This window comes from Anopheles coustani, chromosome 3 (assembly GCF_943734705.1).
Source record: "Anopheles coustani chromosome 3, idAnoCousDA_361_x.2, whole genome shotgun sequence".
NCBI classification, from domain to species: Eukaryota; Metazoa; Arthropoda; class Insecta; order Diptera; family Culicidae; genus Anopheles; species Anopheles coustani.
The window spans coordinates 82,528,704-82,554,209 of record NC_071288.1 but is presented as its reverse complement, the minus strand read 5'-3'; the positions used below and the strand labels follow the sequence as shown (position 1 = coordinate 82,554,209).

General features: G+C 45.3%; 1 protein-coding gene and 1 long non-coding RNA gene across 2 annotated transcripts; both read right to left on the bottom strand.

Annotated features, from left to right (window-relative positions):
- Positions 1 to 17,511: 17,511 nt before the first annotated feature.
- On the bottom strand, positions 17,512 to 18,423 carry LOC131258864 (uncharacterized). The gene is made up of 2 exons (XM_058260254.1): positions 18,323 to 18,423; positions 17,512 to 18,251 (listed from the first exon to the last, which is right to left on the bottom strand). The coding sequence occupies exon 2, from the start codon at positions 18,249 to 18,251 to the stop codon at positions 17,562 to 17,564; it is 690 nt and encodes a 229-aa protein (XP_058116237.1). The 5' UTR covers positions 18,323 to 18,423; the 3' UTR covers positions 17,512 to 17,561.
- A 1,307-nt stretch (positions 18,424 to 19,730) lies between these two features.
- On the bottom strand, positions 19,731 to 21,386 carry LOC131258811 (uncharacterized). Its single transcript, XR_009178107.1, has 4 exons — positions 21,221 to 21,386; positions 20,928 to 21,126; positions 20,670 to 20,865; positions 19,731 to 20,604 (listed from the first exon to the last, which is right to left on the bottom strand). It is a non-coding gene; the product is annotated as an uncharacterized LOC131258811 (long non-coding RNA).
- Between the last annotated feature and the right edge of the window lie 4,120 nt (positions 21,387 to 25,506).

Here is a 25,506-nt window from a genome sequence, read left to right as displayed (position 1 = left end):
GGATGGCTCTAGATTGGAGGACGCCCACGTGCACGACGTCCAAAAATGGAGTTCGCATGCCTCCACACTGATAGCTGCCGCATTTGCACGTAGGTAGCGACCTCTGCAAGACTTAATTAAATCCCTTCCGTTTATAAATGTACCCATTTCCTGCCCATTCTCTTGTGCTTTTTTCTTTCTTCTGTGCATAAGTATGTCCACTTTATATCTGATACGGGAAGATCAAATGTATTCGTTTGTCCAGAACCTCGCGTGGCGTGTGGCGTTGTTTTCTGCTACTCGCGAGTTGCGTAGGAGGGGACAAATGAACACAAATGGAACGCGCTCGTCCCATACCTTTCCTCAGCTCTAATGAGATAATCATTAGCCGTTGTGTTTCGACGAAGAAGCACCGGTATCCCATCCACCTTCCAGATGCTGATGGGCCTCCGAACGTGTTCCGTTGGCGTTCAAAAATGTATCGACCGCCCGCGGGAGTTGTGAGACCAAACCCAACCGCCCATGAGGCAGGTCTAATGAGTGCAAAGATCCTTTAGTATGCATGCCTTCTGCGCCTACGCGTTTAAAATTCATTGGGACCTCACATTTGGCAGAAGGCCTCAAGTGGTAGTAACTACTAGAGGTCGCTGGGAACTCAAATCCATTTCGCTGACACGGACACTTTCGCTTTGCTCATTTGTGTCAAATTCTCTGACAGCTCTTAGCGGCAATTCCACTTTGACTTCAGAGACCTAAAGCGGCAGCTATCTAGGATGTTTGGGAAACATTAAGATTTTGCACCGGACTGCTCAGACATGGGGCTTTTCTTCTTTCCCAACCGTCGAGCGTAAAGAGCGGTTCCGATTAGCTTAAGATGGAATCGATACGCAAATGAGTTCGCACAGGTTCGACATGTTCCGCCCGTCCCGGACCCGGACATGGCGCATGCGGAACACTTCGAAGCTGCAGCGAAGCTAAACTTCTTCTTTTACCTTGCCTTGAACCTCATGCATCGCGGGCTAACGGGAACTACATACAGTGAGCAGTAATCGAAAGTTTAGCACGAGGTTGTAAAGCAATAAAAAAGAAAGTTGTAATGGCGTCGGGACATCGTGTGGCTTCAGTGGTCCGACCGCAAAAAAATGTGGGATTCAGGCTAGGGTGTCAACTTTTTGATGTTTTTAGATCCAGTTTCTTGTGGTTGTTTGCGACTACGAGAGTCTGAAGCATCGGATATATAGCAAGAGTTGTTGGGCTTATTTGACTATTGTTGAAGTAGGAATGGAATATTCCAAACCGCTGACACTTTACTTGGCTAGAAAGCTTCATGTTCCGCGCACGCCTTCGTATTTGTTTTAAAATATTTGCAAGAAAACGGGTTAAGTCCAACTTTGGAAGTGGCAAGAATGGCACTCTCCCTGTGCTGCGCCACCAAACAAAGCCGATTCCTGATAGCCACAAGCAGCAATGCGCTTAACGCCTCCGATAAGGCGCCGGCTCGAAAGAATTACACGCCACTACATCACTAATCGCCCGCCGAACCTGTTGGCTCGGTTCCGGAGACTTTCACCGCGTGATTATCCTCCATAAAAAGACCGAACTCTCCGCAGTTCGCAACCAGTCCAGCAACACCACCACACCGCACTAGGGCTGCTGCCCGTTTAAAGGAGAACCACATTAGCGAAAGGGTAATAACGGCAGCCATCGGGCTGTGCCCGTGCTCCACATATTTGGTAGCGCCCGGGCTTTGATGGGCGGGTGGGCAGCAGCACCTTACTTTTACTTTTCAAATCCTCCCCATTGCTGGAAGGTTGGCAAACATTTGCGCCTCACTGCGGGCCCGCTGCGGGTCTACGGTTTCATTGAGACAAATTGTGCGACTTCTAGCAGGTCGTGGTCATGGTCGGAGGGCAATTCCAAGAAAAGCTAGCGAAATCGGCGTTTAGATCCTGTTATGGCCAGCCGGGTCGGTTTTATGGCAAGTCGTTCTGCAATAAATCCATGAAAGCTATTAGAAATGACTTCACGACTTTGGCCTACATTTGTGATATCCAAAACCAAAATCTGTTGCTGGTTTGTGTAAATTTTATAAATTGTTTTGAGAGAGTTATCACTGAAATCTGAGTAATATTTTCTCAACCGTCGAAAGTTTTCACTCCCTTAGTTCATTGTTTCTAATACATACTCCATCGAGACTCGCACGACTAAATCGTGAATTCGCAATATAAAATTAATAATCCTCCAACAAGTATAGATTGTGGATTCCACCATTAGAACCACGTCAAGAAGCACCCGCTAAAATAGACAACCAACCCTGGTCGGTGCGCCATGAATCAAAGATATCAGAATAGACAAACTGATTGCCGTTCCCAGGTGAAATCTTCCTAGACAGAAAAAGAGGTACTTCAGGGTGTTGCAGAGGAACCAATTTGTACTCGCCGCGCTGGTCAGGCAAAGGCAAGCGAGCGTGCATGTAAATTTTCACAATTTATCACTCCCGTCAGAACTACTGGTATCGTCATGTTGCAGTCTGCGCATGTTATGTTCACCCCACCCAAGCTCCTCTTTTTCTCTGTCTACGAGTTTCGCCATTGAAAGTCGGATGCGTTCGGTCAAGCCGCTCGAAGCTGCGGAACGATGGGTAAACGAAAATCGTTTGCGGTGTGGAAGTTTGTGGTTGTGCAAATACAACTCACTTAAGCGCTAGAACTTAAACTGGTATTTATCATAGAAAACATTCTTCCAACTACACTTGAGGGAGACCTATCGCCTATGCTGCTTGGTTGCTGCCTTTGCTCCACAATTTTTCCATCTCTACGGACTGGTTCTACTCCATTTGAAAGCCCCCTCGAGGCAGCGTGGTCCACGGCTATCGCTTGGAACGATCATTATGCACTCGACCTAGGGTACACACATTCACACGGCTGTGCAGACGAGATGAGTGTTTCCATTGCTTCCAGCTCGTCTTCGAGTCTGGCGCCCAGTTCCAGTGAAAACGGACAGCATATGGCTAACAATCCTACTCCATTGACCGCCGTTTGCGCGGGCACGCTTGCCACTATATGCAAATTGATACACGCTTGTGAGTGACGTTAACATCTTCCAATTGGCCGAATCGAACTTCCTGCCATCAGCTAATGCACGTACCAGACTTCCAAGAGATCGACGTCATCCTTCGATTCAAGCAGTTGCAAACATTTCTCTCCGAGACTAAATCGACTCCCCAGTGCTGGTAGAAGGGAACGGGATTGATTCATGTCGGACCCTGGAAAGGAGAAGCAACGCTAACAGGACTGCTTGCACCAACGTCTACCGTGTAATAATTAAAAAGAGATTAAACTCCGCATTCCAGTCATTTCCACTGAGCTTTAGGGAGAAAAAAAGTCCAAACAGTTCATGGAACTCGTCAGAATGTAGCACAAAACAACCCGTTCAACTCCAAATCGATCAAACAGACGGATGGAGAGTCAAGGATGCACCTCCGAGAGCCTTGCAGCAATCAAGTCTCGCATGGACAACTGATAGCAGGGCAGATGCTTCACGAGACCATTACACTTTATCCGAATGAAAAATCGGCTTACGATAAAAACAAAGTCACTCTGCGGCAGAACGAGTGGCTTGCCCGTTGTGCGGGAAGTGAATCATAAACGAAGTTCATCCATTAGATCCACTCCCTCACACAAACACACACACCAACCCTTGTCGCCATCGATCTCGCGCGAGGCGAGATGATGTAGTAGATTTGATTTCCTTAATTTTTTATTATTACCATAAACGCCACGATTGGACCGAGGAACGCCATAAAATCCGGTATGAGACGGACGCAAACTGGCGCGGGACCGTGTTTTTATTTTTCCTCCACCCATCCTTCCCTCCACTAGCCACCCCTGCGTCGAGCGGTCCGGGATCGAGAAAGATATAGGAAAACCTTAAAAGAGTGGACATTTGAAACCTACCACCATCGATCGTCGATCGTTTCGATCTCGATCGATCGACTGCACATCGCACGCATGGATCATCCGCCGTCCGAACGAACCGGGCGGCCGGTGTACAGCGACGGGGAGCACCCAGGACCACTTCCGTCAGTGGGATGCTCGTCGGCGGGAAGATTAATTTATCGTGATAAAATTCTTCCTCCTGCCTTCGGTGGCGTATCGCGCGGTTCGTCGGCGGACGAGTGCAGCGAGCATCAACGCGTCGTTTGCGGCGCATACGCCTCTGAAGAGATGCAAGTCCACGAGGCAGCGTTGTATGCTTAAGCAAGAAAAATATGGTTTCTTTGATTATCCAAACTAAGACTTTGAAGTAAATTGAAAATAAAATTTTCCACACAGCCATTTTTAAAACTATTGAGTCAACCCTCAAACTTTACAGTAGTAGGTAGTACAATTCAAACTTTATAAAAAATTAGCTTTGATTCTGATGTACACTTTTTCTTTTAAGACGATGGCTATTACGAAAAAGATACCATCAGCTATATGACCCTTACAAAGGATGATTGTATTCAAGAGCACATTTACCAAATTTTGTTGGTCAAAGTTTAGCCGCCCATTTGTTCTGAACTGTCCACTGTGCAGCACTCTGTAGACGCGATTGAAGGATAGACACCAGCCGTAGCACCGATCGAGAGCGATAATCTGCAAGACGCAGCGAAGATCCAGCGAATGCACTGTCGTTCGATTTCGCGGGCGATTTGCTGGCGGGCAAGTAATTAAGCACGGCGCAGACAAGTAGGCTTACACGACCAACGCAAGGACCGGGCGAAGATCGCGACCGGCCGACCCTTCTACTCTTCTGGTTCACGCGCCTGCCAGAACGAGGAAAGGGACTACTCACTCACGCTTGATTTATCAATCGTACCGCACGATGCGCACGGATGGTCGCGAATACCCAAGACACACACACACACTCACACACACAAAACAGATTGAAGGGGCAGTTTGTGTCCGCTCCGCGGTTCCCGGCACGCCACTGAATTGAAATATCACATACTGTCCGCCGTGGTCGACGCCGCCGATGGTGAGGAATTTGAAGCATTCGCATACTTCGTCGACGAAACGTTCCGTCTGCCCGTTCGATGAGTCGAACTCGATTATGTTGAGTTTTGTGCACCAGTGCCTCGCCCCTCCCGCGCCATCCGCCGGCACCGGATAAGTCTTTGACTTTTGAAATATTTTTTTTCACTGCTTCACCACCATTCTGCATCAGTGGATATTTCTTGTTTTTTTTTCTTCATAAGACCTACCATTTGTCTGTTCATCTTCGTTTTTATACATTTTTAGCCGTGGTCCACCGATGACCGATACGGTCGAGTCAACCGAGTTCCACGGACGGCGTGCCTCCGCCGTGGTATTAAGAAGGACGAGCAGACCGACGGAAGAATGGCTGACGATGCACTCGCATTCCGAACAACTCAGATGGTACCCTTGAGTGGGTGGAGGCAAAAAGAGTCTTCTTTTCAAATCATCCGTTTAAACTTCCACGAGTCTAGTAAGACCAAGGATAATTCTACACCTAAAAGTAGTGTTATGACTAACATTGCAACCGAGAGAGATGGAGAAAGCCGGACATTGAAATCGATTGTCCTTTAGTTCTCGTTCTTATTCGACCAGAAAGTGGACCACATTTACGATTGATTAATGATAGTTTGAAACGCGCCTTTCAAAGACCACAGCAATCCTACGGCGAACAATGTTTGGCAATCGATTCGGTCATCTTAAAATTTGAGTATTAGATCATACCTATGCAAACGACCGAGTGGAAGCTGAGGTTTGTTCCACATTTTGTTCTGGGAAACCCTTTCGAAGACCATCTATCAACATCGCTTATTAATGAACCGAAGGATCATTCCGGAAGATTACTTCTACTTTACGACGAACCGCTGGTAACGATTATTAAATATTCAGCTCGCACCCCCGCAACACTAGTTCCTTGCATTCAGCAACGAAGTTGTACCGACAGATCGCATCGCATGCTCCTCCACCGTTGGCTTTTGATTAATACACATTCAAAGCGGACACAAAGTTGCCTTTTAGTGCCAACATTAACGGGACGATACGATGAGCGTGAGGTGAATTTTATCGTGCAGCGCGACACCACGTCGCATATTTCTTACAGCCGTCCCCCGATGGACGACAGCTTGGATGGATTTCCTAGACAAGAAAGGAGTCCACTTGAACCTTACAATGTAGCTGCCCGGGACCGGGCAGGACCTGAGCGCCAAGGGACAAACGGTTTGACAGGATCGCCGTCTTAACGCCTGGGGAAGGAATGAAAAGGCAATCGGTGACGGTAATCGGCTCGGAAGATGGTCGAGATGGTTGCGTGTTGGGTCCGCACTATCGCGGAAAGCACAGAGAAGTGGCGTAGACGTGGCGATAGTCGATATAAGATGAACCAACACTCCATGATATAAGAATCAAAGCGCAAGGCAGAACATTGTTACATTGTTGTTGAGCGACGCATTCGCACATTGCACAGTGCAGCAACATATGCTCCGTTTGCAAATCGAGTGCGATTAAATTTTAATCACCTCGTTTATTTCCACCCGATGTTAAATGAGCCTGCCCGGACGGGAAAGTGTACAGAATTCGTACCATTGGGTAATAAAATAAATACTCTGTGCCGACCGAAAGACCAAGGGCATGACTCATGCGGAAAACAAGGCGCCTCGAAGAAGGAGTTCGATAAATGAAAATCTTAACACCTACATTAAGTTCAAAGCAACTTTACAGTGGACTACTAAATTGAGCTCAAGGGGTAAGTCTTCATGCACATGGTACTTGTTGATATTAAAGTTATACCAGTAAAGTCAAACCAGAATTAGCGGCTAAAATATATGCTTGCGAACGTTACGTGACGTTACGGAAGACTCGACGCGCACAGGAACTAGGCCACTGAAACATCACTTCCGCTGTAAGAAAAACATGCCAATAAGCTCGCGTACGCCGAGTAGGAAGTGACGCATCTCACGCCCGCCAACCACGCGGCGCGCAATTGTTTAATGAGACAATGAATCCGCGGGTTCGTTTGTTTGGAAATGGAAACCCAATTGCACGAGTGGTGTTTTAAATCGAAAAGAAATCTGCACAGACAAGTTCCACTCCCCCTTCATCCAACCCCGAACTCGAACCATTTCCAGCCCGATGCTCTGGGGCTCAAGCTGGGGCTTTGAACAAAAGAAGCATACGTACGGCGTAAGCCCATGGACGCCATGGAGGTGATGGTGATCGTGTACATTAGCGCACCTGAACATGCAGTTGTTGCTCGCTCATTAGCGCCGGAAAATGTATTTTGATAATCGTGCCAGCCAGCTTCACCTTTCGCCGTCGGCGTGTGGATGCTTCAACTTTTGCACCCCTCTCCCCTTACTCCCCACCCCTTTTCCGCCCCCTTCTGCCTGCCGAATAAACTCGCGGGCCAATTACGCCAGCCAGCCCACCACCGTCTCGTTATGCAATAGCGCTCGGAAGATCACACCATCGAGCAGAAATTGTGTCAGATAAACCCGGGCTCCGGTGTGCTTTCTTTTGTTTTTCGTTTCCTTCTTCTTGGGCTTAGTTTTTGTTAAATGGAAATCTTTAATACCTTTTTAATATCACTGTGGAACGCAAGCCAGCCGTTCGCCGGGCAACACACTCTACATTAGTACATCCGCGCCATGCGTCGTGTCTAATTGCACCCGCTCTCCATCACCTCCACCGCTCGTGTCTGTGTGTGTTTGTACGTTTCAACCTGTCCGGGGATGCCGGGCAAACGGCGAGGTCGCAGCATACGCACGCGAGCAAGCAAACGAACGGGATCGCGGAAGCGGAGCATAAAAAATAAACATTTGATGAGCAGCACATAAAATCGCACACCTCCGTCGAGGGGGAGAGTAGCGAAGGCGGAGAGGGTGGAGGGGCTGGAGACGATGAGGTGTTCCGTTCCGATGAAGTGCTGCCACGACGGGGTTGAACAAATCACCCCACAAATCCACCCCGGGACGGGAGAGATAGCAGCATTAGCGAGAGGAAAAACCAAATCTCCCTCCGGCGGGGAACTCGCTTCGAGAAAAAAAAAGCAAGCCAAACCCGGACAGAATAAAGATCAGTTTATCTAATGGCTGCGTACTGTCCTCGGGACTACGCACGATGGACGTGGCTCGTCCGTACCGCGTTGGTAGTGGTGGAAAAATCTAATTTGCCTCCGAGAGTGCCACAGCAATAAACAGCCGAAGGGGACCTGAACCGAACAACTGTAGCCATTTAGCTGATCGCCTTCCGTCGGCACAGCCACCCGCCAGCTATCCGCACCTTCAGCAGGGCTCCCAGAACTCCCGGCAGTCACCCTTCCCTCCCTCGGGAAAGGAAAAAGGTTGAATAAAAACAACGCACCTCCTTTCCCTCGAGCTCTCGAATGTGGTCTAGGCGTCGCCGTGCGTCTGGTAATCTACGCACAGGGCTACACGAACGCGACAACTATAATTGACCGGAGGCATTGATTTTCTACTTTATCGAGCACGGCCCTGCCCCATCCGCTCCGTGACAGGGTCCGATGATGTGATGTTTTCGTTTCAACCCTCCAGAGCCCCGTTAGATGGTGGTCGAAGTTGAACGAATGGAAAACCATCACCGGACCGTGCATTTAGGCGTCGACGAGGGTAAGGTTCTTTTAATCATGCAGCTGTGAAAGTACTCAGCGGAGTGTCAGCGTTTCAGAATTCAAAAGCAAACGGTAATTAGCACCGGTGAACCAGCTCCGGAGCGCTAGGGGAGGGAATAGTCACTGGTGGCGATTAGAAGAGGCGCGTACCCAAACGCAAACGCACCGACCAGTTTCTGCACGCCAGAATTGCTCGGAATGCACTCCAATAGAACGCGATGAGTGAAAACAGCTTTGGTCGACCAGCTCCTTCCCAGGTTCAGGGAATCCAGAACCAACGACGACATTCTTGCCCGTCGCGTGTTATCGTCGACATAAGCTCATCAGTCTGATTGCCATCGGACTCACGGCAGGAGTTGTGGAACTGGAGGTTCCAGCCCGCTCGCGAATGCCACAGGACGTTTGACCACAAATTCTATCGGCGTCCTCCACATCACGATGCACCACCATCATCCACCATCACCCTCCGCCAAAGCGAAGTTGAGAAAATCCGATTAAAGCTCGTTTACATATAATACGGTGTGGAATTGCTTGCTCGCCCTGTTCGAACGCCACAGGTTTGGCGCGGGCAGAGTTCCATGTCACCATGTTTCGCCGGATCTGACAGGAGCCCAAAGACGGTGCGCTCCTCTCGATCACGTCGATAGGCGATCTGATTCGCCCTTGCTTGTTCTCCGGCGGGGCTTAGACGTCACCGAGAATTAGCAGGCCGACCGCGCGCAGTTTAGATCCGCACGATCCGTTAGTTAGGAAAGCGGAACGAGCGGTTTGGCGGCGATTGTTTTGGGATGCCTATAATCCTATCAATACGAAACTCGATCGTGCCCGCCAGCCTTTCACCGGCCGCCAAGAGGTACAACTCCGTTGTTTCGGACCGTTTGGGTGCTACTGTTTAGCACATTCTTGAGCCGCCGTTGCCGATGGAAGGTGCCGGTCCATCTAAATGGATTAGATTGTTTTATTTCTCAATTGAGACCGGGTTCAGACGGTACCGGAGGGTTTTAAGAAGTTGCTACCGGGGTTTAGCTCCGGCCAGTTAAGTTACGCATCCGTGGCGCTCTTCCAAAATGTTTCTTTTCTCGTTCCGCGCACCGCTCGTAAAGAACTTTAGTGTCATAAGCGCACGGACTTACGGTCGTTTCTAGGCGTGTTGGAGATTATTCACCCTCCCCGTATCCGTAACTGCCATCTCGGGCCGCCTGAAAGCTGGTTTAAATTTTCGCCGGTAACACGAGCCGTACAGATTGCCATCATCATGAACTGGCTGGGAAGGAACCCTCGCACGACGTCACGCCGTGGAAACAGTGTCCACTGACACATCGAGAGGCTAAGCAGATTTTATCGAAATCCATATAAATAACCGGTGACTTCTAGTGGGCTATTGGTGCGTTGCAATGGTGTGTGATCTATGCTTTTGTGTACAGACGAGTGCAATTTGATCCTGTCGTAGAGAAACCAACCGAAGGTGTGGTTTCATATTTATTGCCTCGAGGTATCACTGTAAGCCATTATTGAAAATATATTTATCATGAAAAATAGTACCAGAATTGATAGCAATTAAAGTGTGCCTGGATGATTTACAACAAATCTTAACATTTTTTTAAAATTTGCTTGAGATGTTAAAAGTGCTTTTATCCTATTTATAGTCATTCCCCCCATATTAGATATAAATTATTTAACAAGAAAGTTCTAAAGCATGAATATTCTAAACAGAAGCTAAAATAACTCACAGTATCTCAAATAAAACGGCGCCTACACATAGCCCAAAAAGCCTATGTTTTTTCAAAAGTACAAGTAAAACCTCCGTAAAAACCTTGTCGAATCGCGCAGCAATTATGAACTACAGATCGGTGCGAGATTTTGATCACTAGTTAAAACTGCTAAACCGACGACCGAACCTCCAGATATGCCGATAATTAGTGCAACGCAGCAATCAGCATTAAGCATAATCTTACCGACATCTCTAGCAACACCTCCCCCGGACTCACGCCACCACCATATAAGAAAACGAAAAGGGAGTGTTGGCACCTTGTGACCACCTATCTTTTGGGGATGCAAAATTTATGTAACACTGATCCGCGCGATATCGTGCACCGGTGATATGTTGCCCTCACTTTTTTTTCTTCACTCTCTTTTTACAACCTTGCTTCGGTGCCCATGGGACGACCGTTAGTTGCCTACTCTTTCACCTTCGCCGGCATCGTAGCAGTGGAGGAATGGGAAAAACATTTTGCTAAAAAAAACCGTACACTCAAAGGGAGGGAGTGTAAAAATCCATTAAAAACCTACCTCAAATTGGTAACGCGCTTTGAAAACTATCTTAGCCTTGTGAGGGGTGGGAGAGGGTAGACGGGGGGGGGGGGGGGGGGGAAGAAACGTTGAAGGAGGAAAACAGGACAACTCTTCGATACGTTCCGCGGCCCGGGCAAACCCTAAACCGCCACTAATCCTAGGCTGAAGAAAAGAAGCGAACTTACCTTTTTCGACGCACCGGACAAGGGATCGGTTGTCCTCCTTCTAGGTCAGGTTTGGCCGAGACAGGTTGAGAGAGGTCGTCTGAGGGAGATTTCGCTTCCCTGCGTCGCTGGGTACGCACCGCACACGTTCTCGTAACACGTTTGAAATGTTTTTAACACCTTTACCACCGGCTCGCGTTGGTCAGCGTGCGCGAAATAATGAGTAATAAATGTTGCCAATTAAATGTATGCACGCAGGGGTAGCAACCCCCTCCTACCCAAGGGCCGGTCGGACACCAGACGGACGCGCACTTTTCCGCGACAGTTGTAGGTTTTTTTTTTGTGTTATTCCTTCGCACTCCACACTTCTAGATTTTTCAGAGATTAGCCAACCATGTATGTAAGCAACCGAACGCCCGAATCACTGCAGACCACTTCGATATGCCACTGTCACTCACCAATGTCGCACGGCAATATTGCACAACGAATCTGGTTGAAAACTGCTTGAAACGAGTATTATTTCTTCGTGTATGTGTGTATATGTTGTTGTTCACGAACCGTAATGCTCGTTTCTGCGATGAAAAACCACAACTAGCGGCGCACCATTGAGCTTACCCTGCAGAAATAGACAAAGATTAAAATGAGCTGATTAACTAGCCCGGCCAGACCGAGGCACTGAGCTGAACATGGTAACCGAACGATCGAACGATGCCACTAAATGTCACCAGTAGGTTGCAGGCGAACGATGCACTTGCAGTGCAGCAGTGCACAGTTTACCATTACAGCTCGTTCCCGATGGTCTCGCTCGAGCCACTTCCGTTCGATTGCGCAATTGTTATTTGCACTTGAAATTAGAGTCGATTTGAGCCCCCTTCCCTTACCGAAGGGGAAAACAACAGACTGACATTTCGGGACAACGTCGGAACGGAACGAAAAGCTCCTAGAACCTAGAGAGCCGTTGGGTGGGCGCGCGCTTCTCTACGAGCTCCACAGATTCCGCAGTTCCCAAGCTACAAAGCGCTTGGTGCCTTGGGCAAACAAACCGAAACGCCTGAAGAAGAGAAACCCTTCCGAAACCAGTGTCAACACGAGGGTGCGCGCGCGCGCTCGCACTCACGGTTGTTCTTCGAGGGATGAGGCCTTTAATGCTGTCGATTATTCATTTATCTTCGCCCCGCGGGAAGGTTGCCATGCGGGTTCGGGCCGCAGCAGCAGCATACCACAGCAAACACCGATGCACTTTCCGGTTGCCCGCACCGCCCCGAGGGCACCGCGCGTCGAAAGCGCAGATGCAGAACGCCACAACCGTACACGATGCGAGAAAGAGCTGTGCGCGCAAGCAAGCGACGAACCTCCGCCGTTGCGTCTTTGCGCGGTCACATTGTTTGCTCGGACGTCGAGGGATTTAAATTTGTTTATCAAACACTGTGCACTATATCTTTCGTTTCGGGGCTGTTGTTTTAGCCGCGAGCATGTAGAATATCACACGCGAAAGGACGCGGAACCCGCAGCCGGGTGACTGGCCACCATTGCTCGGCGGGAACAAATACTCACAGAACGTGGAGGAACACCGAGAAGGTTGATGTTCCATATTCTCGAGATTTAACATCCTTACATTTGACTGCTGCCTTCATAAATCACTTTGTCCCTTAACTGTTTATTGCCTCGAATATAATCACTTTTCACGCCAGCCTTTATCGATTAAAAACATCATTACTCTACATCACATCCTCCATGGTTTCCGCGATAACGAAACGGTATAACAGGTTGCCTCGATGTCTTTCATGCCCCTTTTTTTTGTTTCTCGGTCCACTTAGGCAAAAAGGTCACCGAAAGGGGCATAAACCTTCCCATCGCCTTTAGCATCTAACAAAAGGTGGACGAAATTGTTCATCCCTTGATGAAATAAAAAGTGAAAAAATAAAACAAAGTCACCACATAACACTCGCACACACTTGCAACGCACCGGGTCAAAACGGATCGGAGGGACATTTTTCTCATTCCACCCCGTCCGAAATGATTCTTCTTCTTCGCCTTGCTCTGCTGGTAGCAAAACACGTTCATCATTATCTTGTCAAGTCACGGAAAGCGCAGAAAGGGCACGAGGATGCGACCGGGATCAGGACGGCTACCGCGGAGCGGGGTGACAAGAATGTAACACAGGAATGGCACAATTTGGCAATTGGAAGCAACCGCAGCAAGCGACGAATTCGACAACAGGTTCCGGAGGATGCAGCTCAAGAAGTGTGTGAAATTAAGAGAAAGAAAAACGATTGTCGAAAAATAATTCAAAATACCACCAGCAGAAGCATCCACCAGGTGTCCGTGTGCATCCGATCAAACGTGCTGAAAAGTTATTTCAAACTAATGAATCGTTTTTATTTTCATTTCGCACACCCGTTTTCGTTGACAATGGACACTTGTATTTATAGTTTTGTTAAATGTTTGAGCACATATTAGCACTTTTAAATTATTATTTTGAATTGATAGTAAAGTTAATAGAAAACATTTTTCATTGATGTGTGTCCTAACAGGACTTGTTCGTTTTATCCACGGGAGAAGTGCACGAAAACACAATCAATCTACGATTTATCTTCAACTTACAAGACACAACATTGCTTCACTCCATGTACTTTTCGTGCACGAATTAAGCCAACACTTTTGATTGCTCAGCAGAGGCAACTGTTAACGTACCATTCACATACAAACAAGATAAACAAGTTTTCTTTTTCGGTTTTTGAATTCACCATTCCACCGCAAACACTAAAATCCTTCACAATTTCAATCGTTAAATTGAAGAGTTTCAACACAACCGCAATGCGTAACGCACACTTTACACTCCCGACCAGCTCAACACGTCGACGCGGACTGACGGCGTTTCGAGGCTGCTTCGCGATCTCTCCGTTCGCTGCTCACTGTGAACAGAATAAGCATCCAACATGTTTCGCTCCGCCATCAAACATGCCTACGAAACATGATAATGTTTCTCCATTCTCTCGGTATTTCTCATTCTATTGATCCTCTCATTATGCGTGCATGAATGTTTGCTCTCCACGCGGTGTTCGCGCATAGTTCGTTGGTTTGGGCATCAAAGATTCTTCCTTAAAAAACCCAACCACAGCTACTCTGAAGGCTTCCGAATGCTCTCTTCTGCCCTGTCGTCGGCAGTGGTTCCCGTTTTTTTTAGCTTTTGCATTTGCTTTTGCTTTGCAGCTTAACATTTTCTCTCATTTATATTTCGTTGCCTTTCTTCTCGCCTTTCTCATCTCACCGTTTCTTTCCTTTAAACCTCGTTCGATTGGGTTTCTTTTAGCAGCATCGCCACCACCATCGTCATCATCATCTTCAGCATTCCTCGGCTGCCACAGCCGCTGCCGTCTCCCGTGGGCTTCTGATTTTCCCGGGCCCCACTTTCGGGCCGCAACCGTTGCCATTCGTGGCCAAAGTGTGCGATAGTCGTACACACAACTTAAATATTAGTCACTTTAATGCGATCCCCGAGTGCTCCCATGCCTTTTCTATATGCTACTTCATTATCGTATGTAAATGAAACTATTAAAAGAATTTTTATCAGCTTTATCGTGTTATCGGCGATTGTGGAGGAACACAATCTTACACATCGTTGTACACCCTCGGAAACCCGTTCGATGCGGCAGGGAACGGCTTACGCCACAGCGCCGCTTTCCCACTGCTGGGAAGTTGTTCTCGTTGCGTTTCTAAGTATCACCAGCACCGTAGATCGGTGGTCAACCGCAGGCTTCTACCAACCGAACGATTGGAGCGAAAGCCGGGACGGAGTCAGGATGGAAAGGATGCTGCCGAAGAGAGGAACCCTTCACATTCAAAGCCACCAGGGATAGAGGTATATGCTGGTGTACGTATAAGATCGAGAGACAGACAGATAAATAGAGAGAGAGTGAGAGAGAGAAAAAAAAAAGAGATTGAAAGAGAGTAGAAGAGAACGAACATGAGGGCAGGTCTTGTAAGACGCTGGAGTACTCTTGAGGGCAAGTCTCAGCAGGAGCCTTAAATTTTCTCCGCTGGAAAGCAGCGAGGATCGTTTTGAAGATCAAGTACACTTCTCGGGAAGCTAGCCCTCTCTACAGGCGAAGGGGTTGCTAAACTTGCCACAACATCAAAGAGTAGGCCCTTCGCCACAGTGTGTGTGTGTGTGTCAATGATTTTGGCTTCCTTATGATTCGCTTCCTGAATTCGCGCACGTTGACCCAAGAGCGTAACCCTTTGCGAAGGCGATAGGGACATTCACATCGACGACACTTCAGGTGATCGGCGCTCCTACCCTATTAACCGAAAGCAAGTGCTTGGAAGATACGGATGAAATGGTTTAAACCACCCTCCATTATCTGATGCACCATGCAGCACGGAATCTCCGGAAAATCTTCTGGTTTAATAATGATGGAAATTAGTCAAGGTGCATACTTGCCCCATGGGCTGCTTGGACCCTCAAATACACCATCGATCGTGTCGCAGGGAAGGTAAGAACGTTTCCGAACCGTCGCATGCCCTGCTCAGGTCTGCTCTGCTAAAGAGAAAGGCGTCGCCCGCCGTGGCCTATCGACGGGTGATCTTGGGCATGAAGCATGGAAGCTCTGTCCGCGGTTCTCTTCGTGCGTCTGTAAACGCGACGCAAAAGGGCGAAGACACACGGAAAGGCAAGCGCAACGAAATGATAACTGTCAATCGAAGAGGGCGAGGCGGACACGCGAGAGGAGGGGGGGGGGGGGGGGGCACGTCGTGGCGCAGAAGGATGCTCGCTGAAAATGATACATTCCATACAAGGGAACGGATGGATCCGGGAAGGACATTATCATAATGCCAAAATAACGCTGAAAAGTAATATGTCATTTGGAGGCTGAGGAATGGACCCACCGTTCGCCAGTCCACCGTGCGTCTCTCCCTTGTTTTCCCACCACCACCTCGGTAGGGTAATATGGGCCTGGGTCTTGAAAATATATGGCCCCGATAGGCTGCGGAGCGAACCAATCGGTCCGTGCAAATATGTTCATTTATTATGTAAAGGGAACCGCATCATTCGAAAGCCCCGGCATGCTGGGATAAAAATTGATGGTATTAGTAGGTGCCCTAGGTTTCGTCTAGTGCAAGCTGTAGGATAAGTCGCCATAGAAACCGTAAAGACATTGTGTGAGGGCTTTATTTTTCCAAGCCAAGGACTCCATCGTATCGGTAGTTATAAATAGATATCGAAGAAATATGATTGGAATGCAAAAATATCAAGCCCACTGGTTAATCCGACACAGAGTTCTACGAACGTTAATCTTTCATTGAGCTACAAGAGAAAGTGCTGAATCATCTAGGAAACTTCATCCACTAAATTACACGTCGTCTATTTGATAGGGTCTATAACAGGGTTAAAATTATTCTAAAGAACTTTGTAGAAGAAAAATCTCAATAAAACATGCTTTTGTTTTTTATGACTTAGCTACCCGCTCTACCTCCGCTGTCCGGCAGTACAGTCTGGAAAATGCGTGAGCCCACAAATTCCTGGAATGCGCATTCCAACACATTCTGAATACAACTAAATGAGCCGACGCTAGCGGAAAGAAAGTATTGCGGAACGGCTGCGAAATGGTACGTGTGCGTAAAACCCATCGACTGGTTTTGTACGATCTTCTACCACAAAAAAGGCAGTCCCTAATTGGCGTCGGACGAGACTAGCGGTGGGTGAGAAACGAGGATGGTGAGAGGTTTGATAGTGAAAGATAACACCACGTACCCTGATGCTAATGGCCTTGGGTGGGTTTGATCGAAAAATTATTCCAAAATTTAGCACACTTCCCCTCGCAGCAGAACTGATTCGATAGAAAACCTGTTGCCTGACGCACAGTTTAGCTTTACATCGCGTTGCTTCTTCTCGCGTTACTTACCATTCCGTTAGAAAAGTTATGGAATGTGTGGCCCGCAGAACGAACATCTACTAGATCAAAACTTTATTGGTAGCAAATGATCGTAGTGGATGGAAAATGTAGGACAGTTACGGTTTATAACAGCGGCCATCGCTTAAATAATTACCATGCAGTCATCGACAGCGCCAAATTTCAGAACCAAATTTATAATAGAATCCACCTCTTCTTTATACCAAGTTGTTCGGAACCTTACTTGGTGCACACGAAAAAAGAAGGGAGAAAATTGAAATCACAGTAATCATTGACAGCACTATTGCTAAATCAAACACTTAAATAAAGCTTCTATTCTTCAATATTGTATGCGAAGGTGTATACCGCGAATGTAACATTTTGCTTCATTCCAACCCGACCCGACTGAAATGAAATACACTTTTTGTTGACATGATTGGAAAGTATAAAAAAGCGCGTATTAGGTCTTGTATCAGTGTCTTGTTGAAGCAAATGACCCTTTTGCAATAAATAACAAAAAACGCAGCGGTAATGAGATGATTTTCAATATATTTTAACCAAGTTAGATAACGAGTATTCATGTATTATTTCATTTCTTTTCAGTCAAACGAATTTTCGCATTCAAAAGCTTTGCCGAAACGACCCGCTTAATGTAACTAATGTCCACCGTCCTACCGCCCCGCTCTAGCACTGCAATCAACAATTGCAGTACATTGGTCTGAGTTTTGAAAGGCACTTTGGGTTTAAATTTCCCAACACCGTTCCAGGAACATTTCAGCAGGAATTTGGGCGAAAACAGGAGGCGCAGCATGTGGTGCAGTTCCTGCCGGATCGTTTTGCCCGGTTTCATGCGACTACGAAGCCACAGTTTTGTTTGGTTAAAGCTATCCGGCGTTCCCAAAGACCTGTCTACCATGATAAGCTTCTCCTTCGAAGCAATCGTTCTTTTCAGAAAAATCGGCTTCTTAGGAACGCTTGGCGTCGCGGCAGCAGGACAATAAAGCCGATGGTTGTTGACGAACTGTTCTATAGTACTCCGCAATTGTTCGAACGCGACGGTTAGCTGGTGGGTTGCCTGCTTGTTTTGTTCCACCGCTTCCAATAGTCCTGCTAACATGGGTGAAGTAATGCATCCTGCTTCCATACGGTGTGAAGTATTGGTTCCTGCTTCCACACCTGGTGAAGTAATGATTGCTTCTTCCGTGCTGGGTGAAGCAATTGATCCTTCTTGCATACTGGGCGAAGCAATGGTTGCTTCTTCCGTACTAGAAGGTTCCATCTAAAAAGATAGTGATGCACAGGTTATTTTTATTTTGAAGAACTGAGTGGGCCATGCAAAGTATAACGTACTGAGAATATTCACCTTCAGCTGTACCAGAAGTGTTCGTGCACCAAATTAACCGATTGATGTTCACGCGGTAAAAGCTTGTTTAGAAATAACAAATTCAACAACACAGAGGATCTGACAGTTCTCTACTTTATTTTTCTTGCGACAAGCTTAAGGTCACTTTACATGTAAGCACAGGACTCTGGAGCTTAAGGTCACTTTACATGTAAACAATATAAATAAAACAATAACCGTCACCCGTTCAACCAAACCTACATACGTAGACGTTCAGCCGGACTACCCGGGTAGTCCATACATTTTGTATGGGAGACTCCGTTTTCCTGTACTTAAGACTTAATAACTTTTAATCTATACGTCGGATCGATTTGAAATTTTCAGTGAAGATACTTGAGGGTGTTTCTCAAAATATTGTATAACTTTTATAATTTTAAAAATTCATTAAATATGTTAATTTGAGATTCCAAAAAATTTCACCCTTCACATCTATGACCCAAACCTGTGTAGCTTCAACATTTTAGATAGGAGTTTGCATTTTCTGTATTTCAGTATACGTATCTTTGATCATTGAAGCTGAATAGCTTGAAATTTACAGAAAATTATTCAATTTTTTTTCCAACAGTGTTTTAGAAATGTTCAACGTTCAAGTAGGATTGTTTCATTCGAAAACACGAATTCGATAGTTTAAACATTTATGCCTTACGTTTAGGTATTAAAATCTCAATCTAATATTAAATACAAGTATGCTACACATAAATTTGTTCAGAAAATGTGCGCCACAAACACGTTTATTAATCCGCTTCTAGTCGACTATGTGTGTGATTCGAAGTACAACAAAAGCGAAGTAAAAGTGAGCGTTATGGAAAATATCAATCTTTAGAATAGATAAAACCGAACAGACTTATAGAAGAATTACTGGCAACAGCATTTCTGACGAAAAAAGAATTAAATAACGGACAAAACTCTGTTCCCAGTTAAAGCATGAAGATAGCATGAAGCGACTGTCTCAGTTTATTAATTTTTACAATATTTTATGCAATTTTCCAAAAAAATTCAAGTATTTAAGTATCTACGAGCAAATATCTTCTTCTTCTTCTTGGCGTAACGACCTTGTTATTGTTGGTCATGCCTGCCCGTTAAGGGCTTACGAGACTTGTTTTCCCTGTTATACGTGGATAGTCAGTCCTCTAGTACAGGGGAGGGTCCGGATTCGAACCCACACCGTCGAGATGGTGTTGGGCAGCCCCGGCGCTCATGGGCCAATTTTCTAACCGGCGCTACCGCTCGGCTGTCGCGGAACCCAAAACAGTAATTTAAAATTCTCAATTTTGCATATGGATTCCCTTCTGATTTCAAGTAGCACATATTTATTGAAACAAAACACTGAGCAGTCGAGAGATGATATCCGCGTTATTCATAATATTTTGCTGTTTCTCGTTTTATTCACTATTTTACTAGTTCATTACATCGATTCCACCTGATGAGAATATTTTTGTACATGAAGTACCTTATGATTCATTAAAACAAGACTACCCTTTATTTTATGTGGTACGACAATCCCTAGTGGGGGACCAGGCCTCTCTCCGAAGAGAGTTTCTGTAACTAAAAGACGGAATCGGCGAACAGCCCGTTCGTAATACCGGAGGGTGCCGACTCGAGATTCGACCCCACACCAGTATCGTAGTGTTTCCTCGCACTATCGCTGCATCCCCACACACAAGACTAACCTATGATTCATTAAAACAAGAAATGACGGAATAGGCACAACTTTAGAATTCTCAGTCCGAAAGGCCCATTTGGACACTGCCTGAGAATACTGCTCTTTTGCTACGTGTTTTTTTATCCTACGATTTACGTTTTTCTGGTTTAAATTGTAATCATTACTTCACTAAATGTAGGTCATATGTTTCACAACATATGATGCTGCGTAGTTGATTGTTTATGGGAAGAAGCGACACTCTTCGCCCGAGCAGTTGAGTAGTTTCTGAAATCCGTTTTGCGGGTCGCCCACGGTTAGGTCGAAGAATTCGATTCGGTAGGGAACCTATTTAACTAACGCCGAATGCACGTGGTGCAGCTACTTCTTAGTTTGGAAGTACCGTATAATTTGATTTACACTCGGTTTCAGTGTAATTATCGTATAGAGCTCCACGACCTGCAGCGTTTCCTTGGGCAGTTAGAGTCGCACGAACAAAATCCTCGTAGCCGCTCGAGTGAATAGTAAATATATTCCTTTCAATCGTTGATTGCCCATATACGCCTTCCCGAGGTAGATGCACTAGAAATACTGAAAAAAGATAAAAAAATAATATTATTCGGCTTCATATAAGTCATGTCGCGTTTATGACTTACTGCATAAAATTAATGCAGGTTTCTGCAGCGCTTATGAAGAGCGATAACGCTCCCAGATATTTGGTAAGCGTATTTGTTTCAACCAGGATGTCGAACGCGGGCAGCTCTTCGCTCTACTGATCTTCGATGTATTCAGTTAGTGGGAGCTCCGGTTCGAGTCTATCAGTAACTGGAGATTGTGCTCACATTCGTCATGCTAAAAAGATGAAAAAAAAAACTATTGCACTTGTGCTTGCACCGACCGTTTAATCATCTTACTCTTATCAAATAGATTGCCTACAATGTTGCACTGGCTTATGTACGGGTCTTTTTTTCTTCCATGTTAAATAGCTTCATGATCCTTTTCAATGTTTTATACAGCGGTTTGGAATGTTCTTGTAAGTCCTCGCTGCAAGTTCGGAAGTCCGACCGTGCTGCATCCATGTGTAACGGTCGTTGTTACGGCGGAAGGGAAGACCTTTATAGAAAAGTATTCTGTAGTTTCTATAAAAAATTTCATCCAATAAAAAATCTATTCATTCGTTCTTGGTATAAAAAATATGCAAACATACCTGATATCGTGTCATACCAATCGACAGTGGGCAGTTATACGATCGAGCCTAAAATAGGCTGAATGTTTGCATTGCTTCCCCCGAAGAAAATATTGAAGTAAACGGGTGTTCTGGGTAGCGTCAACCGTCATCGCTTGATCTGGATTATGCTAGGTTTGTGGCGAAGCCCTTTCCCGTACATCGCCTAATTCTGCAGCTTTCGTTTCTTTTTACATCAGATAGGGGTGGTCGGGGTAATACGCACCTCTTAAGGAAAACTATAAAATTTTCTAACAACTTGGCTCTGGATTGTTGATTTCATCACTGAATTGGATTCATTAAAGTTCAAACTAGTTACCAGTTCAGGAATTTTTGCCTTTTTTGCTAAGAAAAACGTATTTTTTTCAGTTTTGAAAAAGTTCAATTTTTGATCGATCTGTATCTGGTTGAGGCAAAACGCCCCTTTGCTAGGGGTAATACGCACCACAACAAAGGGGCAATACGCACCACAACAAAGGGGCAATACGCACCATAACAAAGAGGCAATATGCACCACAACAAAGAGGCAACATCCACCGTCAAATAAAGATAGTTTGTTTACAAACTGGTGCATTTCACCCCGACATACTGGGTGCATATTGCCCCCATTCATAGTTGAACACATTTTCAACTAAAATATGAGTAAATCTGCATACTTTCCGAAATTTTCATGAACAGTCTCAAGCACTGATTCTCAATTCACTAAATTTCGTATTCCTCGTGGGCAAATATTGGTATTTGCCCTTAATATTCCTTAGCAGAATGGTACGTCACATTATAACAAAAATTATCTGAGCTGAGAATGATTTTGTTTTGCGTTTATTTCACGTTTCTGTTGATGTAGAGCTGCCAAACTCACAGGGTGACCATATTTTAGATTGATCTTACAGGTTGACTACTTTTTACGCGTTAAAAACTCGTCTTTCAATGGAAATTGGAAGGGGTGCGTATTGCCCCAGGGGTGCGTATTACCCCGACCACCCCTACTTTTGTTCTTTTCAACCTTTTTTGTTTAGACAATTACTCACCTCTTGGAGTAATTGGATTTTGGAATCAAAATCTAGACAGTATTGAGGCGTTCTCCAAAAGACCTGTACTGGTTTTATCTATCACTTTCTTATTCCTTTATCTTGACCGCCGATTTTACTCGAACCAAACGTTTTTACTATTGTTAGTCTTATTTCTTGTGCCTTGTTTCACTTGCTTCCTTGCCATCAAACTGGGTTGTTTGTATTATTGTTAAATGGAAATATTCCCACATTCGAAAAGTTCTTGAACAGAAGTCTGTATTACAGAATGTCTTGCTCTTTTAAGATACTGAAGTGTTTTGTAATTTTTTGAACTATTTGACGGTTGCGATTGATTCATCTTAAGCTGAACATTGTTTATGTGTTTCGTGAGTATAGCTTCATAGTTTTGCTTATAGTTTCGTAATATAGCCCTTCCGTCTTTTGACAAGGGCTGTTTGTAATCAATTGAGTTAAGTCCCGATTTGGACTCTATTTGAAGATTGTTTATATCTGTGACGACTGCTTTGTACACATATGCATAACGTTTTACTTGAGTTTTGCCTCGAAAATTCCTAAAAAGCTCAGAAAAGTTCGGAAAATCTACTTTTACTCTGGTAGGTTGCTTAATGACGCTATTCTGAGCCGTATGGACTTGACCGATTTTTTGTTTCTTGCGGTAATCATTTTGATTACTACTTTCTCCAGAAACTACCACATCATTTTTCATTTCCAGAGACCTTTCACTGTTCATAGTAGACGATGTAACTCCTTGCACTACCTTCGTTCTGTCGAGAGGAATACTACCGAATAGTCCCAGTACTTGAGGTAGACTATGATAATATTGCCTAACGACGTATTGTAACACTGGATCTATGGCAATGGCGGCAGCTACCTCATTCCTTAAGGACTTACATCCATATAGTTCGGGGATTTTCTTAGCTAGACCGTCAAACAAGCATCGACTGATGATAGGAACGTCCATACACCCCTGCGAATCACTTGCAGAAACTTCGTAAGCATTATCTTGGATTCTAATGCTGATAATTTTCTCAACCACCCCTTCTATGGAATAGGCAAACGATTGCTTCACACCGTTTTCTCCTTCGATGACGACTGTTAGTGGTGATAAAATAACACCACGCCTTAGCAAAATGTTACAGGTTAGAAAGGTGCATGCACTGGCACACGTGAAATTCATTGGAACGTTTTCCCGCACGATGGCTGCAAGTAGGGATGGGTTCCTAGTTTTGTCCATCAGCATGAGTAAATCTCTATGATACTTTTGGGTGTGATTTAGTAAGCTGTTGAGTGGTTCCTCATCGCGACGTTGAAGCATTCCTTTATGTTGCCGTTTACGATTTTTAAACCGTTCACGGAAGTCCATGTCCTTGGAAGACATTTCGACATCTTCTTTCGTAGTTGAATGCGTATCGTACTGCGGCATGACCTCAACAAACTTTTCCCTTAATGACTCCTCCCACCGGGCAACAACCTTTTTTTGAAAATTTTCAAATCCTTGCCTGTCGCCAGTTTGTTCTGCAGTCAACCCATCAAGCAATTCTGGATTCAACTCATCAAGTTTGGTTTTCATTTTGAGCTCTAGATCATTCAAAAGAGTATTCGTTACACGACAAATTCGTGTCAACTCTTGAATACGCTGATGCGATGACATTCTCGTTACGGGGTTTGCTTTTATTTGGCTGGAAACTTTAGCAGTCATCTTGTTACTAATGTTTGATAGATATTCCAACATTCCCCTTTTCCGTTCGAACGTGCTTTTGGACACAGCATTCACTATAGTCCATGCCTCATCTTCGCCAAACGCAACGTAAACTTGATGTAGCGTGCCTAGAACAGTGTGCTCATTTAATATTTCCGCAGGTTTTGCCACACACTCCCGTTCCAGCATAGCACATTCTAATTGTTCACGCTTTTCGACCATATAGTCGGTCGCCGTATTGGCCATTTCGAACAGAGTTTTTCTGAATACACATGATGCGATTCGTTTCACCCCCGTTAAACCACCGGCCGTATTAAAAGCCTGCTGTGTGCCCTCTACTGTTTCTACCACTGTGTTTAAACTAGGTACATAAAGTTTGCAAGCGTATCGTGCTGCCCGAGCAAACTTTGTAGCCAATCCAGCTATTCCGACAGTGACAGTTGATAGACAAACGCTCCGAAGCTTATATTTTGCATAATCTTGCCAGCTAAAGTATCCAGAGTAGAAGGCCGTGGTAGCGTAAATGAGGTCATTTATACCTTCGTTCATCAGTGTCATTCCAAGGTAGGGCATAATACCAGCAAAGGAAAATTCAAGTACCGCACCGATGGCGAACTGAGCAATTCCCATCGCAACCACTATTGCGGTATTGAAAAGCATGACTAAGGTCCTTTTTTGCTCCTCTAGGTGAATCAGTTCGTCTAGTCCATTAATAACGAAAAGACGAACTTCTTCCTCATTGGTAAGTTTCTTGATGTCGTCACAGTCAAGTAAAGATCCAAACGCGACGTTAGGAACTTTACGAATATTTAACGAACCTCGTAAGCATGTTAATTTGTTCATTATTTGTTTGCAGGCTCTGTTATCTTTAGTAAGCTTCAAACGATTGTCAAACTGTTTTCCAATTGTTCTGTAGCTGTCGGTAAAAACTTTCGCTTCTTTATGTCCAAGCTTAGCTATAATCAGTTGTGGCGGGGATCGCTTTGCAGCTTCGACAATACAAAAGTGATGATCGGTCGCTGGAACGATCCACTTAAACTGCAAAAGTATGTCAAAAAGTTCGTCGTTATTATTTGATGCAGCATCCTCACCCGGATAAATCAAAGCTTTAATTTCCTGTTTGGTATAATTCTGTTTGAAATATTGTTTCCATTTATGCTCAATGTCACCATCCATCACCTTAATTGGATTAATGAAGTTTTGCTCCAATAAATAAATAAATAGACTGCGATGCGGTCGAGACAGGAGTTCCAAACGAATTGGAAAAGTTTCGCCCTCCAGCTGTTCTATTATCATTTGCAACATTAACCTGTAACTGAAACAGACGGAAAGAACGCGCCGAACAATCGGCTCGTAGGCAGCACACGATAGAACCGGACCGAGCGGCATTTCATAAATCGCTAATGCATACAATCCTGCTTGTTGAGGATGTTTTTGCAGCACTTTGTGTTGAACCAGTTCCGATAAAATTGTTTCTGCCTCCATACTAGTAACAGCTGTATGCTCGATCAAATCTTCCGTTGTAATGGAATCAAAAC